General features: G+C 39.3%; 1 protein-coding gene across 1 annotated transcript; it reads left to right on the top strand.

The window, feature by feature from the left end:
* The first annotated feature begins 421 nt into the window (after positions 1-421).
* LOC131464415 (excitatory amino acid transporter 1-like) lies at positions 422-14033 on the top strand. The gene is made up of 10 exons (XM_058636881.1): positions 422-567; positions 991-1326; positions 1852-1989; positions 8359-8563; positions 8725-8767; positions 9206-9474; positions 9553-9786; positions 9903-10097; positions 11033-11167; positions 12131-14033. Exons 2-10 carry the CDS (start codon positions 1143-1145, stop codon positions 12336-12338), a joined length of 1611 nt encoding a protein of 536 aa, XP_058492864.1. The 5' UTR covers positions 422-567; positions 991-1142; the 3' UTR covers positions 12339-14033.
* The last annotated feature ends 1464 nt before the right edge of the window (positions 14034-15497 follow it).

The raw sequence follows: 15497 nt of genomic DNA, 5'->3' as shown, positions 1-15497 counted from the left end.
AACGTCCGCAGCCAAGAGGAACAGCTGCACCACTGGCACATAGCAAATATTTGCTTGCAGTCACAAACAGTGGACTTGAAAATGTGCGACAGTCACAGCCATATTCTTTGATGGACTTGTATTTCTCTGTTAACGCAGACACAGTAATCTTCAATCCGGCTGAACTTATCAAGCGTGAAAAGCCATGTGAAAGGAAGGTCCAGAAGGACAGAAGGCCCTTTCTCCCTCTTTCCTGCTTGGAAAGCTCATTATTCGTGAAGCTCCCCCTCATCTGCAAACGTCCCCCCCCCTCCTCTACCTTACTTCACTTTTTTAGAAACTCTCCACATGCCTTCATTAGTTTTTCTCTTACTATAGCACCGCCTCCATCCTCTCACTGGCTCCCTCCTTTTCTTTCTCCTCCCCTCCGCTCTTTCTCTTCATTGCTGGTTGCCTACACGAGCCAGCTCACAGCCAAAGAACTTCCTGTCCTCCTCACACAGACCGCGCTTTAAAAAAAAACCCAGAGCTTTTACAAATAAACAAACAGACAGAACAAAAACAAAGAGCTGCAACTCAAGTCTAAAGGTACAGAAACTACTTTTATTTCAGTATTTCTACCATTTCTATATTTCTTACAGATGCATTTTGGATTTGATCAGTGACAATATCTGTGTGTCTGCATGCATGTGTGGGAGTGTGTGTCAGTGTGACCGTTTTCACTTTAACTACACGTGTGTAGTGCAGAGAGCTTGGCATGCCTTTACTGTTGCAACACATGCTCCTTCTTCAGTGAATCTCACACAGTTATGTTCTGTTTTAGCTTCTATAAGAAGTTTTTGGAAGGATTTGCATGGTTAATTCTGTCAGATGAGTATATCTATACATATATATATAGCAGATTAAATATGGATGATTTAAATGAGAATTATGATTAACTGCGTGAAGACAGGGTGGTTGTCACCATTTTCTTTCACATGTCTAAATCTCATTTATGTCTTTCCTTCTCAGTCAGGCGACTTTTAAGCCTCCAAACCAAAGGAGGGGTGTGACAGAGAGACAGGCAGAGAGACAGGCAGAAGAATATTTGCAAGTGAAGGAGCAGCACCATCAAGGTGTTCAAAATCACACTTTGAGAGGAGTTCCAAGTTCCAGCAGCAGCTATGACTCAACGCAATGGAGAGAACCCTCAGAGAACCCGCAGAGGTCTGGGACGCATCCAGGATGGGATCCGCTCTCAGTGTCTGCTGGCCAGGAAGAGAGTGCAGAGCATCACAAAGGACGACATGAAGAGATTCTTCATGAAAAATGCCTTTGTGATATTAACTGTTGCTGCTGTTATCTTTGGTGAGTGGGAACTTTTATTAGACACAACTGGTAAATAACACTTTACATTTTACTGGCTACTTTGCTTGGATGATCCATCATCCTGGTGGGACCCACACCCCTGTGCCAGGACGGAAGAAGGACGAAGAATAGAAACAAACTCACAAGATGAGAAAAACCAGAGGAAACCAGATTAAGTCAGGGGAATGGTCCTTCGCTGACCCTGTAGGTGACCTATGCCCTTTTGCCATTAACCCCCTGGGACTTCCCTCAGTAGGAAGTGAGAATAGCCCACACACTGGCCTGCACATCTGCTGCGCGGCTAGAATTACACCATGCCAAATTCATTTGCCTTCATGTTAAATTCAGGATAGTGCCCACTACAAGCCGTTTGGTCAACCACGTGGGGCTTTAAAGCTGCAACTAAGAATGGATGAAAGACCTTCTGCTCACCTTGTCAATAGAAAATCAACACATGAACACAAACACCACTTTAACGTATATCTCAGGAGCCAGCTTTGACTTCATGTTTGATTCCTACCACAGGTATAATCCTGGGATTTTCTCTGCGGCCTTATAAGATGACTTACCGTGAAGTGACCTTCCTGGCTTTTCCTGGAGAGCTGCTCATGAGAATGCTTCAGATGCTGGTGCTGCCCCTGCTGGTTTCCAGTCTCATCACAGGTATGGATACCAAAATCATTCCAGCCTTGTATGTATTTTTTTTACATTAACTTATAACTTAACTTAAAAACTGTAATGCTTAATGTTTTTAATATGTGCATAACACGTGTCTGAGGAGTTCACACACAACACTGATTCAGGTTATCAGCTCTACAAGTATAGCAGGATTTAGATGTCAGGTATCACCTGGTGACATTCCCACGCTGCACACAACACAAGCGCTGATATTGTTTAAGTCAGTAGAGACAGAAGAAACGGCTACAATAATATTGCACTCGAAAAAAAGTGAGACAGCTGCAAACAGATAAAAAAATGACTGGGAAAAAAAAAAAGGGTCAGAAATGACGTCTACTGCTGAAAATACCCGGTCATGCGAACATACGTGAGAATATATATGAAAAAGAATAATTTACGAATCACAAAAGATTAACCACACCACTCCCACTTGGTTAAAATTTCATTCAGGTTGTCTTTGGCCTTTTTTATTCTTTAGTTAAACTATATCTAAAATGAACTCACACAGTTTAGACTTTCACAGATCCTGATCCAAACTGTATGACGTTGTTTTGTTTTTAAATTTACACCAGACAACTCAGTCACCCCACACAGATCTGACTATTTCCTTGAATATCACGAACCTTCCAACACGTTTCTTCTGTGTTCAGCTTGGCTCCACACATTTCTTAGGAAAAAAAAACTATTGTTCCTCCAGCCTTTGGAAAAGCTGCAAAACACTGGGTTGCCTTTTATATGTGGAAGGGAAAAAGGAGGATTCTGTCTGACTGTTTGCATTAGATATAAGTGGCATAGCATGAAGGTAGAGTAGTGCATGTCCTCTGGGTGAAAGGCGCTTACCAGTGACAGTGCTGTTTGTTGTTTTCTGACTCTGATCTCCGACTCGTATCATGAGTGGCAGGGAGTGAGTCAGTTGTTTGTTCAGCCGATGCTGTTTGTTGGTTTTGGGCCCAGTGGTGGACGGGGTTAGGATAACGTCACGGGCAAGAGACGGAAAGAGAGATATATGTTTAAACATACTGGTCTCACACCTGATCAAATTCTTGTAGTAATGCTCAGTCCAGTCATTGTTGGTGTTTTTCAGTCATCAAATAAACCATTTAAAGAAATGTGGACTGGATTCACTTGAAGGTCCAGGACATCTGGGCCTTTTCTTTCAGGAAAAACTGCAAGATATGATCATGAAGTTTTCACTTGTGATCCAGGAATGTATAGTATTTTATTTCTCATTAATATGATCCCAGTTAGACGAGCAAGGATATTTTGTTTGTAGAACACTAACTGACTGGGCAACAGGTCCGTCTCCTGAGGGGATGATAGAGACCCGATGTCCGATAATAACCTACTTTGTGCTGCAGCGGAGCGTAACATCAGCATCCTCTGACATCATGTCACATGACCACAGCTACAACATGTGGAAAACAACAAAGAGGTTCTGTAACCAAGGGATTCAGCACTGGGTGTGTGTGTGTGTGTGTGTGTGTGTGTGTGTGTGTGTGTACGCGCTTCCTAATTGAATTCATCAGCTGTAATTCCTGCTTTTCAAATGAAAAACAAAAGTCAACTTCTAACAGACTTTCCTTTACTGTTGCCATGTTAAAAAGTTTTGTTTTCCCAGCCTCCAAACAGAGACTGAAAGCCACCCATTGCAATGAATATCATCATTTCTTAATTTTCTGTTGTGCAGCTTGATTTGAAAAGTCTGACATATACTGTACAACAATTCTAGACTTCACATTTTTGCACCACAGCACTGCATCAATTACCATAAAGCAAAAATACATATGGCTAAGCTATCATAAAAACAAGACTTAAGATCTTTTGAAAAATGTTGCTCATCCATTGCTGCTTCTTTCCTAAAGCCTATTCTATCACAGTGTGGAACTATCGAGGCCAACTCTATGATCCGGTTACATTTTTCACCAGGTTGTCGGAAAATTTTTTGCAGCCCATCATAGGTCACGGTAAAAACAGTAAAAAAAAAAGAAAAGAAAAAAGAAAGAAAGCTGTGTGTGTCACACTGAAAAATAGAATGAAAACACATTTACATTGTCAGGAAACTCACACAGGTAGTTCATAATACTGAGAAACTTCTTTTCCTTCACCTTTTTTTTCATACATGGAGAATCAAGACAACCTGCTCTTTAGTATGTTGACACACTTGTATGTTTATTAGTTACATAGTCTAATTTATTAGTAACATATTTTTTTGAGCATATGGAAGAGGAGCTGCTTTCATATGACTTCCTTGCTGCAAACACGTGGCTCCTGGTTTCAAAGTAACTTTCACGCTCCAAAGAGTGATTTTGTCCCCGCGTCACTTCTCTGTAAAATGTTCTTTCTTGTGCGAAAGCAACGTGGTGTGATCCTCATACATTCTGTAAATCAAAAAAGACTGACAACTTCCAGAGGGACACTGCAGGTTCAACATTGTTGGAAAGACAGTCTGGTGCACCGGCAGGACAACAGAGGATGAAAAAAAAGGGAGCTGCAGCGTTGTCACTGATCCTCTTCATCTGTAACCACATCTTCCCCACACGTGCTCACTCAAGCATCACACTAAGCCGTTCGATGTATGTTTTCCAAAAACAAATCCACATTGCCCATGGAAGTTTGATCCACCGCCAAGTATTTATAGAGCCAAGAGGGGGCTTGGCAGGAAGAAGGCAATAAAAAGAGGGAAAAGGATGATGATGGTGATTACAGAGGAGGGACTTGAATGTGGGAGGGGGGATGGAGTTAAGGGGGAAGGACCAACACAAGATGTAAAAAGCAGAGAGGATGTTGAAGACATTGATTTAAATAAGTGGACACAAATGACTGGACAAGTTGTAATAGTGTAATACCGGCTTTTATTTTAGAATATTTTCTAAACTGATCCAACTCAAACTGAGAAAAAGTGTTAAGTGCACGTTTGATTTAAACCTTTTTATTATTTTATTATGATATTTTTTTGTTTGCAGTGGCCTCTATCTAAGTCTGTGGGCCCCATTGTCCTGGCAGTTTTAATTATTGATCCTAACCAGACACTACCATGCATGTTTCAAATGATTCCCCTGCTCCAACACACCTGATTCAAATGAATGCTTCGTCACCAGGGTTTTGCCAACAATCAGGTGTGTTGGATTGCATTGCGCCCCCGAGGACCAGGATCTCTGCGGAAACTCTGCCTCACGGTATCTGTTGTCCTGCAAGCTAATGCACGAAGAAGCATCTCCTTCAGTACATTAAACCCCTGCAGCCATTTGAGGGCCGTAAAATAGCTGTTGATAAATCTGCTGCAGTGTTATTGTGCGTAACCCACAAATACTGTTCTATTAAATTGAACAACGGTGCGGCAGTTGTGAAATACAGTAGAAAAAAATGCTGTGATTCCTGTGAGGCTGCAACTACTAGTCATTTTCAGTTTGTCTATAGGAAATGCGAATCACAACATCTCAGTCTTAATTTTGCTTATCTTGTCCCACTATTTCTAAAAAGTCAGAGGATAATTGGACTGGTATTGTATATATAAGAAAACTACCAAGAATTTAGAGGCTGTAGCTATTGAAATGTACAGTTTTCTGTCAAAATGATTTATATCTGGCTATATAGGTTTCCAGTAAAGTCTTGCTAGAAGTTTGGAGTCAGACTTTCTCCAGTGTTAACCGCTTGAAAGGACAGGCCTCTCGGAGCTGCCCCCTTAAAGCCCACTTTTGTATTTGATGAACATTCCCCTTATGAGAAAGAAAGTCATTCTCCATGCTCTCCTTCAGCCTTGGTTATTTCACTCTTTTGAAAGGATGGAATTGGTGAGGCTGTGTCTGTTGTTGCCTGGTCAACGGGCCAGGGATCATTGTGCGTGTGTGTGTGGGGCGGACTAAGTCAACAGGTTTTCCCAGGCCTGGGGAGGAGGAGGAGGAGGGGGAGGAGGAGCGCAGTGGATGGCGGGGAGGGATGCTTGGGAGGAAGAAGGTATCAATGAAAGAGGTTTGCTGCAATAAGATCAGCGTGCAAGAAAGAGTTGCACAGAGGCAAGATGTAGGGGGAGGAAGAGGAGGAACAGCACAAGCGGGTAACTACATAATGGCTCCCTGGAACAAGGGGTAGTTGAGAGGTACGTAGAGGAATTTGGGAAAGGACAATGAGGGAGGTAAGGATGAGGAGGAAGAGGAAGACGGATCAGAGAGAACAGGATAAAAGCTTAAAGTCATGGGCATGTTGAGACAGAGGAAAAGAGCGAGGGGCCAAAGGAAGGGTCCAAGGTCCCCCCCCCACACACACGTTTGTATAGCATTCTTCTTCTTCGTCTAAACCCTAAAACCAGGTCTTAACCCTGGAAAAGCCATTTTTAGGGGTGTCAGAATATGAGGGCCAGCCAAAATGTCCTCACTTTCCCAAAATGTCCTCACTTCCTTAGGTATACAAGTTTTTTGGTCCTCACAAAGCTGCCCATACAAGAACACGCACATGCACTCAGAGGGTTGAAGTCCCCATGTATGAAAGGATCACATAGATCTCCCGTCACACAAAGCCTGCTTTGCCTTGTACGGCTTTGAATGAAAGAAAATGGCCATTATGGGACCTGACACTTTGAACATGAAATGCCACTGTCACGCCTATTGAGGCAGCTTGTCTTGTTTCCAAATCCAGATGCCCTGAAAGGCTGTATTTCTTTCTTTTTTTACTACAGTTATCCTTACAAAGTCCGCTTAATACTACAAGAGCAGCGACGGACAGTTTAAGCCACTGGCTCTGTGACTGCTTGAAATCTCTCTCTCCATCACTGGTTTGTCAGGTTTCTTGACAAAGACTTAAACTCCCTCTCATGTTGCATGAAATTGCAGTGTTTAAGTGGCCCCGCAAAATCCAACTCACCACACAGTGTGGCGTACATACATATCCATTCTTCCTTGTAAATTGTAGCCAACGTGGAACGACCACAGACGGCTATTCATCCGTAATTTGACCTGTGAGCAGATATTTCAGAACCAGAATAACACAGATGTTGCATTTTCACAGCTAAGTTTCTTTGGCTTGACCTGCCTCACAGTTCATGCACTTTTCATCTTACAATGCAGATAGATTACGTTTTTGTTGTGTCATTACCTCTGTGACTCTGTGAAAGTAGCTTGTGTAAAATGTACTCAGAGTAAAAGTTACTTAATTACTTTTTTTTTTTAACAGGTTTGGGGCTCTTTCTTGTGTCTTGCAAAAAGCACAAGGGCACACATATCTCACATGGATTGTTTTTAATTAAAGGCAAATCTTTACAAATTAAAGTGCTGAAAAAATAAAATATGTAAACTCATCAACACAATGTATCAGTCAAAATGGGTCAAAGGTCACAAATCCTAGTTATTAACGGTGGCGCATGAATTTATTCAATTCAGGCCAACATTTTTTGACTCAGTAACGGATGTGATTTAACATGTAGCGAAGTACAGTACTTCCAAAAAAACAAACATACGCAAGTAAAAGTAAAATAACACATTTTTTAAATGACTTATGTAATTCTTTACTTTCCACCTCTGAAATCTGAGTTTGCTTTTGTTTTTCCAAATTAAAATGCAGTGGATTTTGAGGAGGAAAAAAAGAAATCATTACAAATACTTTCTACACTATACTATACTATACTATACTATACTATACTATACTATACTATACTATACTAAATATGAAGGTGTGTGCATATATTATCTTACTCTGGACACTGTACATGTGATTAAGATCAGGGTCAGATTATGTTTCTTGCCACTTTTTGTTGTCGTGCAGCAGATGATCCAGATTAGGTTTTTCTCATGCTATATACACTTACAGCCACACATAACATATTATTGCAAACTCTAAAAAACAGCAAAGCAAGAAATGCAATATTTTCAAACATCCAGGCAAATTATTTCAAATGAATAAACTGTTTTTGGACCCCCAATGTGGATAATTACCACATGGAGCTCCCTCTAGAATGAGACTTCACAGTTGCTGCACTGTTGCTCTCTCTACAGGAACAATTTGGTACTCCTCCCACATGAAAGTTGAACTGAGTCCCTGTTGATATGAGAGTGCAAGTGGATAAATCACAATAGATTCTCCGCAACCGTTGGGCTTTTGAATAACTCAACGAAGCTAGGGTGACACCTTTGTCTTCCCGCCTGTGTTTTTCCTTGCACTGTCCTGCCTTATTCAATGTTTTTAAACAAGTGACTTAAACCTTTATTGTTTTATTGCTGTACGTTTTCATGGTTGGATGTGTTGTTCTGTCATTATATGCTACTCCAGTGTGAGCTACTTGAATTTCCCCAAGTGGATGAATAACGTTTATCTAATCTAATCTAAATAGTTTGACATGATTATTGTGTGACGTGTCCTCCTCAGGTATGGCGGCTCTGGACAGCCGTGCCTCTGGTAAAATGGGTATGAAGGCAGTGATCTACTACACCACCACTACCGTCATTGCTGTGTTCATTGGCATCGTCATGGTGCTCATCATTCACCCTGGGAAAGGATCGAAGGATGAGTTCACTAAGCAGCAGGTAGTGGAGAAGGTCAGCCCTGCGGATGCCTTCCTGGATCTTATCAGGTACACACACACACATACATATACAAGGGACAGGGAGAGAGAGAGAGAGAGAGAGAGAGAGAGAGATTTGTTTGTAATGGATTCTATTTATATCTATACTCATACTAAGTTATTAAGTTATTTGTTCATGTAAACAAAAATGTTCATCTTTGATTTTTCAGAAATATGTTTCCTCCAAACCTTGTTGAAGCTTGCACCAAACAAGTAAGTGACTTTACACATGTTCTGTCTTTCAATTTTTTACATAAAATGCTGTTTTATTTATTTATTTCTTACCCACCTCTCTTCATTAACTGACAATCAGACTTTCTATGTATTATTTGTGAATTTCCTAAAGTTAAATGTTGCGTTTAAAATGTAGGGGATTATTTTTATATGGCAGAAATTGAATTAATAAAAATAACTACTATTTTTCAGTGTGTACAATCAACAGGTTGTATGAATTCTTTGTAAGCACTTTGTTCAGTTTGATATACATTGTGTGCAGAGCCATTCTACATTTACTTGTAAATAATTGAACTTTTCCCTGTCAGCCTGGACATCTCATTACTTTGTAATAAGCCAGCAAAATGTGTTCTTTCTCAAAGTATCGAGGATTCATCTTGAATTAAACCTGTTCTGCTTTCCTTCCAAAAATTGCAGTTCAAGACACAGTATGTGAAGAGAGTGGTCTATGTGCAGATGACGGTGAATGACACAATATTCACACTCAATGGTAGCCAGCAGTTTACCCGCGAGGAGATGATTCCTGCACCGGGCTCAGTAAATGGAGTTAATGCTCTAGGCCTGGTGGTGTTTTCCATGTGCTTCGGTCTGATCATCAGCAGCATGAGGGAACAGGGAAAACCCCTCAAAGACTTCTTTGACTGTCTCAATGAAGCCATCATGAGGCTGGTTGCCATCATCATGTGGTAAGTGTAAGGGTGGGGGCTGACATTTGCATTAAAGGAGACAAGTTTGATCAATTCTCTACACCCTTCAATCCTCAGGTATGCCCCTATTGGTATTTTGTTCTTGATTGCTGGTAAGATTGTGGAAATGGATGATATTTCCTCCATGGGAGGCCAGTTGGGAATGTACACGGTGACAGTCATTTGTGGGCTGCTCATCCACGGCATGTTTGTCCTGCCACTGCTCTACTTCCTCATCACGAGGAAAAACCCTGTCGTTTTCATCGCAGGGCTGTTGCAGGCACTTGTCACCGCCCTGGGAACATCCTCCAGGTATGTGATCGTTGGGTTTAAAGTCAGAATTTCACTCACTGGCAAGAAACGCACTCCCTCCATCAATCATCCCCGCTTCTTCTCCTTCTTCTTCTTCTTCCTGTGTCCTTTTGCAGTTCGGCCACTTTGCCCATCACATTTAAGTGTCTGGAGGAAAACAACAACGTGGACAAGCGTGTAACCCGCTTCGTGCTTCCCGTCGGCGCTACAATAAACATGGATGGTACGGCTCTCTATGAAGCCCTGGCAGCCATTTTCATCGCTCAGGTCAATAATTTAGACCTTAACTTTGGACAGATTCTCACCATCAGGTATGTTAAGAAAACAGACTATTACATTCAATGTCTTGTCTTATTTTTTTCAATTCATTCATTATTATTAATAATAATAATAATAATAATAATAATAATAATGATAATAATAATAGAGGTTTGGGAGGTACATTATAATATGTCATTGTGTCTTTTATTATGGTATGAAATATTGCTCAAGGGTCTTTTGGTGAAACTGCAAACTGCAACAAAGGGTGGAGTTTTTTGCTCAGTAAAACCTTATAAAAAAACACAGGTCCCAGCCAAAGTTAATATAGTAAATGAAATCTAATGAAATGACAAAAGCTAAAACTGAAATAAAAATAAAAACTAGTGATTAAAAAAACCCGATAACTAACTGTGTGTTTATAAAACTAACTACAATGGTGCTCAGTTTTCGTCTTTGTAAATTAATTTCATACATAATCCTTTTGGGTTCATATGGAGTGTATTTATTTTTTCCTTGCCGGGCATTTTTGAAAGGTTTTATTTGAGACACAATACTTATTATCACCGTTTTGAATGTTGCACCTGGCAATGTTGCACCTGGCAAACACTCCATATAACAAAAAAACTAACACACTAACACTAAAACTAATAAAAACTAAACTGACTTTACAAAAAATAAAAACGAGCAAACCCGCTCTAAAACCTAATTAAAACTAAGACATTTTCAAAAGAAAAAGTCAAAACTAACTAAAAACTAAAATGAATGAAAAATCCAAAACTATTATAACCATAGTTCCAGTTTCATAAATGATTTTCCAACCAGCAGCGAAGGATGGATGAGGATGGAGTAAATTCAAGAATACCAAGTGGTTAGATCTAGGGCATGTATATTTACTGGAATGACTGTTTATGTTCGAATATAATTGAAATACAATCAATTTTCTCTCCATCATTTATTTTCCTTTTGCACTTTTTCTCCCCTCCAGCATCACAGCCACAGCAGCCAGCATTGGAGCAGCAGGAATTCCACAGGCAGGACTGGTTACCATGGTGATAGTGCTAACATCGGTTGGTCTGCCCACTGATGACATTACGCTCATCATTGCTGTCGATTGGTTCCTGTAAGTGCTGTCGCTATGACATAGACAACTTCAATCCAGTAGCAATTTTGAGTCGCATACTGAAATATTGAGTTGGGAGTTTAATTGTTTAAATTAGATCCATCATTTATAGACAATGTTCCACATTAAGGGAAGTTCAAATTCTCCCTTTACATTCCAAGTCTCTCACTCCATCTGGTTTTTATTCAAACAGAATCCAATCAAAGTGCAACGGCCTTTACTTCCTCACTGATGTACTTCATGTGGGTTTTTTTATCGTTTGCAGTCGTAACAGAAGCGCCTTCAGTGTTCCGATGATGTTCTATATACTGTACTGTATGCAAACATGCCACATCAGTCTAATCTCCAATATCTCCTATAGAATTGTTTGAAATATTTGATGCACTTGTTCTCAGTAGTTTTGTCCTGTTTTATCTTTGTCTATTTTGCTCTGTCTTTTCCTGTCTTGTCTCTTTGGTTTTATTTTATCCTATGTTTTCTCTTCTCCTCTCTTATTTGGTTTATCTCGTCTTTAATCTTCACGTTTGGTTTTCTTGTCTCTTGATTTATTTTGTTCTGTCTTTCCCCATTTTGTCTTTTTTAAACTTTGTGTCACCTCTTATTGTCTTATTTTGTTTTCACGTCTCTTGTGTTGCCCTGTCTTGTCTTGTGGGTTAGGGTTAGGGTTTTGCGTTGTCTTCTCTTGTCTTCTATTTCCATGTGTTGTTTTCTTGTCTCTTTTTATATTTATGTTGGCATCTTGTCTCTTTACCTGTCTTCTCTTTTCTTCTTGTCTCTTATTTTGTCTTCTATTGTCATTTTTTTGTTTGTTTGTTATTCTCTCTATATCCATTCTGTCTTGTTTCATCTTGTCTTCCTTTGTTTCTCACATTTTGTTTGTTTGTTTTCTCTCCTCTTGTACTATCTTCTCATGGCGTGACCTCTCATCTCTCTCATGTTCACCTGTTACCTGTCCTTCCTCAGGGACCGATTGCGCACCATGACTAATGTCCTCGGAGACTCAATTGGTGCAGGTATAGTGGAGCACCTGTCCCGCCATGAGTTGCAGAAGAAGGACCCCGAGGTGGGCAACTCAGTGGTGGAGGAGGCAGACAAGAAACCGTACCAGCTCATCCGCCAGGAGAACGAGTATGAGAACGAAAGGCCTTCTGACAGTGAGACCAAGATGTAGAGGCAAACCTTTTTCCTTCCCATGGGTGAATACCTTCTTAGAAAAATCAACCGCACTGCATTGAACCACATTATATCTTCTTAATTTGCAAGCCTACGCATTACATGATTGGAGGGTTCAAAGTAAACTGATGCACAGCTAGGATTTCAGCCAAGTAAGTTCCACTACATCCAAGGCTTTTAATGATATATAGTACCAATTGAAGTGGTTCATGCTGCATTGTTTTTCTAAGGGTTGCTGATGGGTTGCTGATGATACGTCCTAAGTGTACTACATGTGTCTGCCATGGGGAGGCAGCTGTTTACGAGTGAAAATGTACTGCTCTAAACCCTGGTGGTCTGTGGCCTACATGCAATATCCAACCTCTTTTAGAACTGTGATGACTGGTCTTGCCCACGAGAGGCCAGTATTGATCTAGGTCTTTACAGCACAGCAGATTACAGTCCATACTTGAACAGTTTTACAGCTTTATACAGAAATGTTTTTGCCGTCATACTTGCTGCTTTTCTATTGTTTGAAGAAGAGAAAGGGAAATCTTTTCCTGCAGACTGACTGGAAAGTGTTGTATATCATGCAGCTACACTGGAGGAACCAGGCCAATGTCTATGGGGGTGGGTTTAAAAAGCTACATGTAAACAAACTTCAGTAGCATCATCTGTGGCAATATTTTTCAAATATAGTATATAAGCTTCAACTGGATGTGTGGTGTCACCCACTTTTATCCCATGACTGCACAAAAGCAGTTAATGCTGTCAGGGTCTTGGCAGATAGTGTCACACATATTCTTCAACAATCATTAAGAGTGATGAACCAAAATCTCTACATTTGCAAATGTGCTCATCTGAGAATTGATTGTTGTCCAATCAGAATGAAGCCATTCGATTTCAACCAAAAGAAAGCACCAAAATATTATCCAAATTTACCAGTACCCAAAAAACAAATCACTAACCTGCACAGTAATGCAGTACCATTTTGATAGGCCGACATAAACCATTGTGAATCAATTCTTCGTAGGCCCTCAAAAATGAGAATAGAACCAAAAGTTACATCGTTGAAACTTTCACGTGTCAATTTCCTGACAATATTTCATACACAAATTATTTGTTTTATATTCATTTCTAAAATGGTAGTCAGTGGGTTGGGTATACAATGTTCAAATGTCCCTTGATTTTTATGCAACTCTTTATTATTTTCACTTCAGCCTCCATTAGTTGTAGATAATAAAACCTAACAATTTGATTTTAATATGGATGCATGTATGGATTTCACTATCGTCTTTTACTATAGCAAGCTGGAATTTGTAAGTGCTGTTTTGTACTTGAATTAATTCAGTAACAAATGTAGCATTATAGGAGATTTTCTGAATATACCGTACTTGTATAGAGAACTGTAGATAACATGTACATTAACTGTGGATTTAAATTGTAAATTGTTACTTGGTGATTGTGTACGTACATATGCTGTAACCGTTCTCTTATCAAACACCAAACTAACAATTCTTGTCATTCCTGTCATGAATTCAAAACTGGATGATTTAAAGGTCTGAGTCCTTCACACGAGGAAACAGAATAGTTCCTTTGTTTACAGCTGCCGTTGTTTCTCTCATGAATTCAGACTGAATAATAGTTGTAGTTTTATTTCGCATGGATGATTTTTTTTTTTTTTATTAAAAAATAAAACCAGTGGTTGTTTTTTTATCTTTTGTTATTATTTGACCATGAACACCCGAAGGGGGATGAAATGAAATGAAATTAAGGAGAAACTCTTCTCTACATCCCACTTTATTCAGGTTATTATTGCCTCTTGAAACAAAAAACACAGATCTTTTTCTCAGAATAACCACCATATTTAACTAAACTAAACTAAACAGTGACTTATTTTTGGCAAAACACAGCTTTTCACTGGTGTAAAAAGAAGTCTGTCAATTTGGCAATAGTGCAATAATCTTATAATAAGTCAGATGATATCCTCTGAGCTCAGTGGAGCCTGTGTAAAACAATTTTTACTTTTGGCATATGAGACTAACATGCTTGTCCATTGTCTTTCTACCAATCTGATCAAACCTTTATGGTAGGTATTTCCATTCAACTATAAACTTGATTGCTCCTTTAATTCCTCTTTAAACTTCGATGCACAATTAAAACAACAGTGGCAGTAGTTAGGCTGGTAGATGAAGCCCCTTTTACAACATTAAAATTATGTAAATGATGTCAACAATCCAATAAAAAGGGATTTTTAAAATTCTGAGCAATGAAAGTACTTCACTTTAAAAGGGTTAGGGTTAGCTTTTTGGATGCAACCAGTGATTTGCTTTGGACAATTAAGAAACTATAACATGTTTCATTACAAAACCATCAACTGTGCCTACATCATCTTTGTTTATATGTTTGTTTTTCTGTCTTTTATATTAAAAACACTAAATCAGTGTTTCCCAAACGATCTTTACGGGAACCCACTTTTTAAAGATGACAAACTACTGTGACCACAAATCACAAGAGCAAATTTGTTAGTGACTCATTTACAGCCATATCTGTAACACCTTATATAATATTGAATTGGTAAATTAATCATTTACAAGATCTGTTTAGCAAATGAATACCAACTGCATTTTATCTGAAACACATTCATACATAAATCTTAACTAGAAGGTTGGGAAAATAGTAAAAATAAAGTAAAGCAAATGGGCTAGACCATGTGATGTGTCAAACTCAAGGCCCATGGGCTACATCGGCCCGCCTCACAATTGCATTCGGCCTATGAGATAAATACTTGTCTTTTATCCCATATGCCGATATATGTCTTTCCTGTTTTTTTTCCTAACTGACACACTTATTAGTACCACACATCAAGTTACCTCGTCAGTAAAAGAAATAAACAAATTTATTGTGGACTTTGAAAACACAGAAAATTACAGGAAATTGTTGGTTAAGATCCATGTGACTACAGGCCTGTATGTGCTGTCCTATTGGGATACAGCAGAGGAAACCAGTTAAGACAGGTGGAAATTGCATCACTACTACTGTTGATTTCAATGGAAAATAGATCATAAATGATTTACTACATAATATTTATTGCTCTTCTACTTTTATGGTCATTTGTAAGCACTCCAACTGTATACCTTTGAAAGAGTAATCCATTGCTGATATTTAGCACTTCTGA

The sequence above is a fragment of the Solea solea genome, chromosome 8, assembly GCF_958295425.1.
Source record: "Solea solea chromosome 8, fSolSol10.1, whole genome shotgun sequence".
Lineage (NCBI taxonomy): Eukaryota > Metazoa > Chordata > Actinopteri > Pleuronectiformes > Soleidae > Solea > Solea solea.
This window is presented reverse-complemented; position numbering and strand designations above follow the sequence as displayed.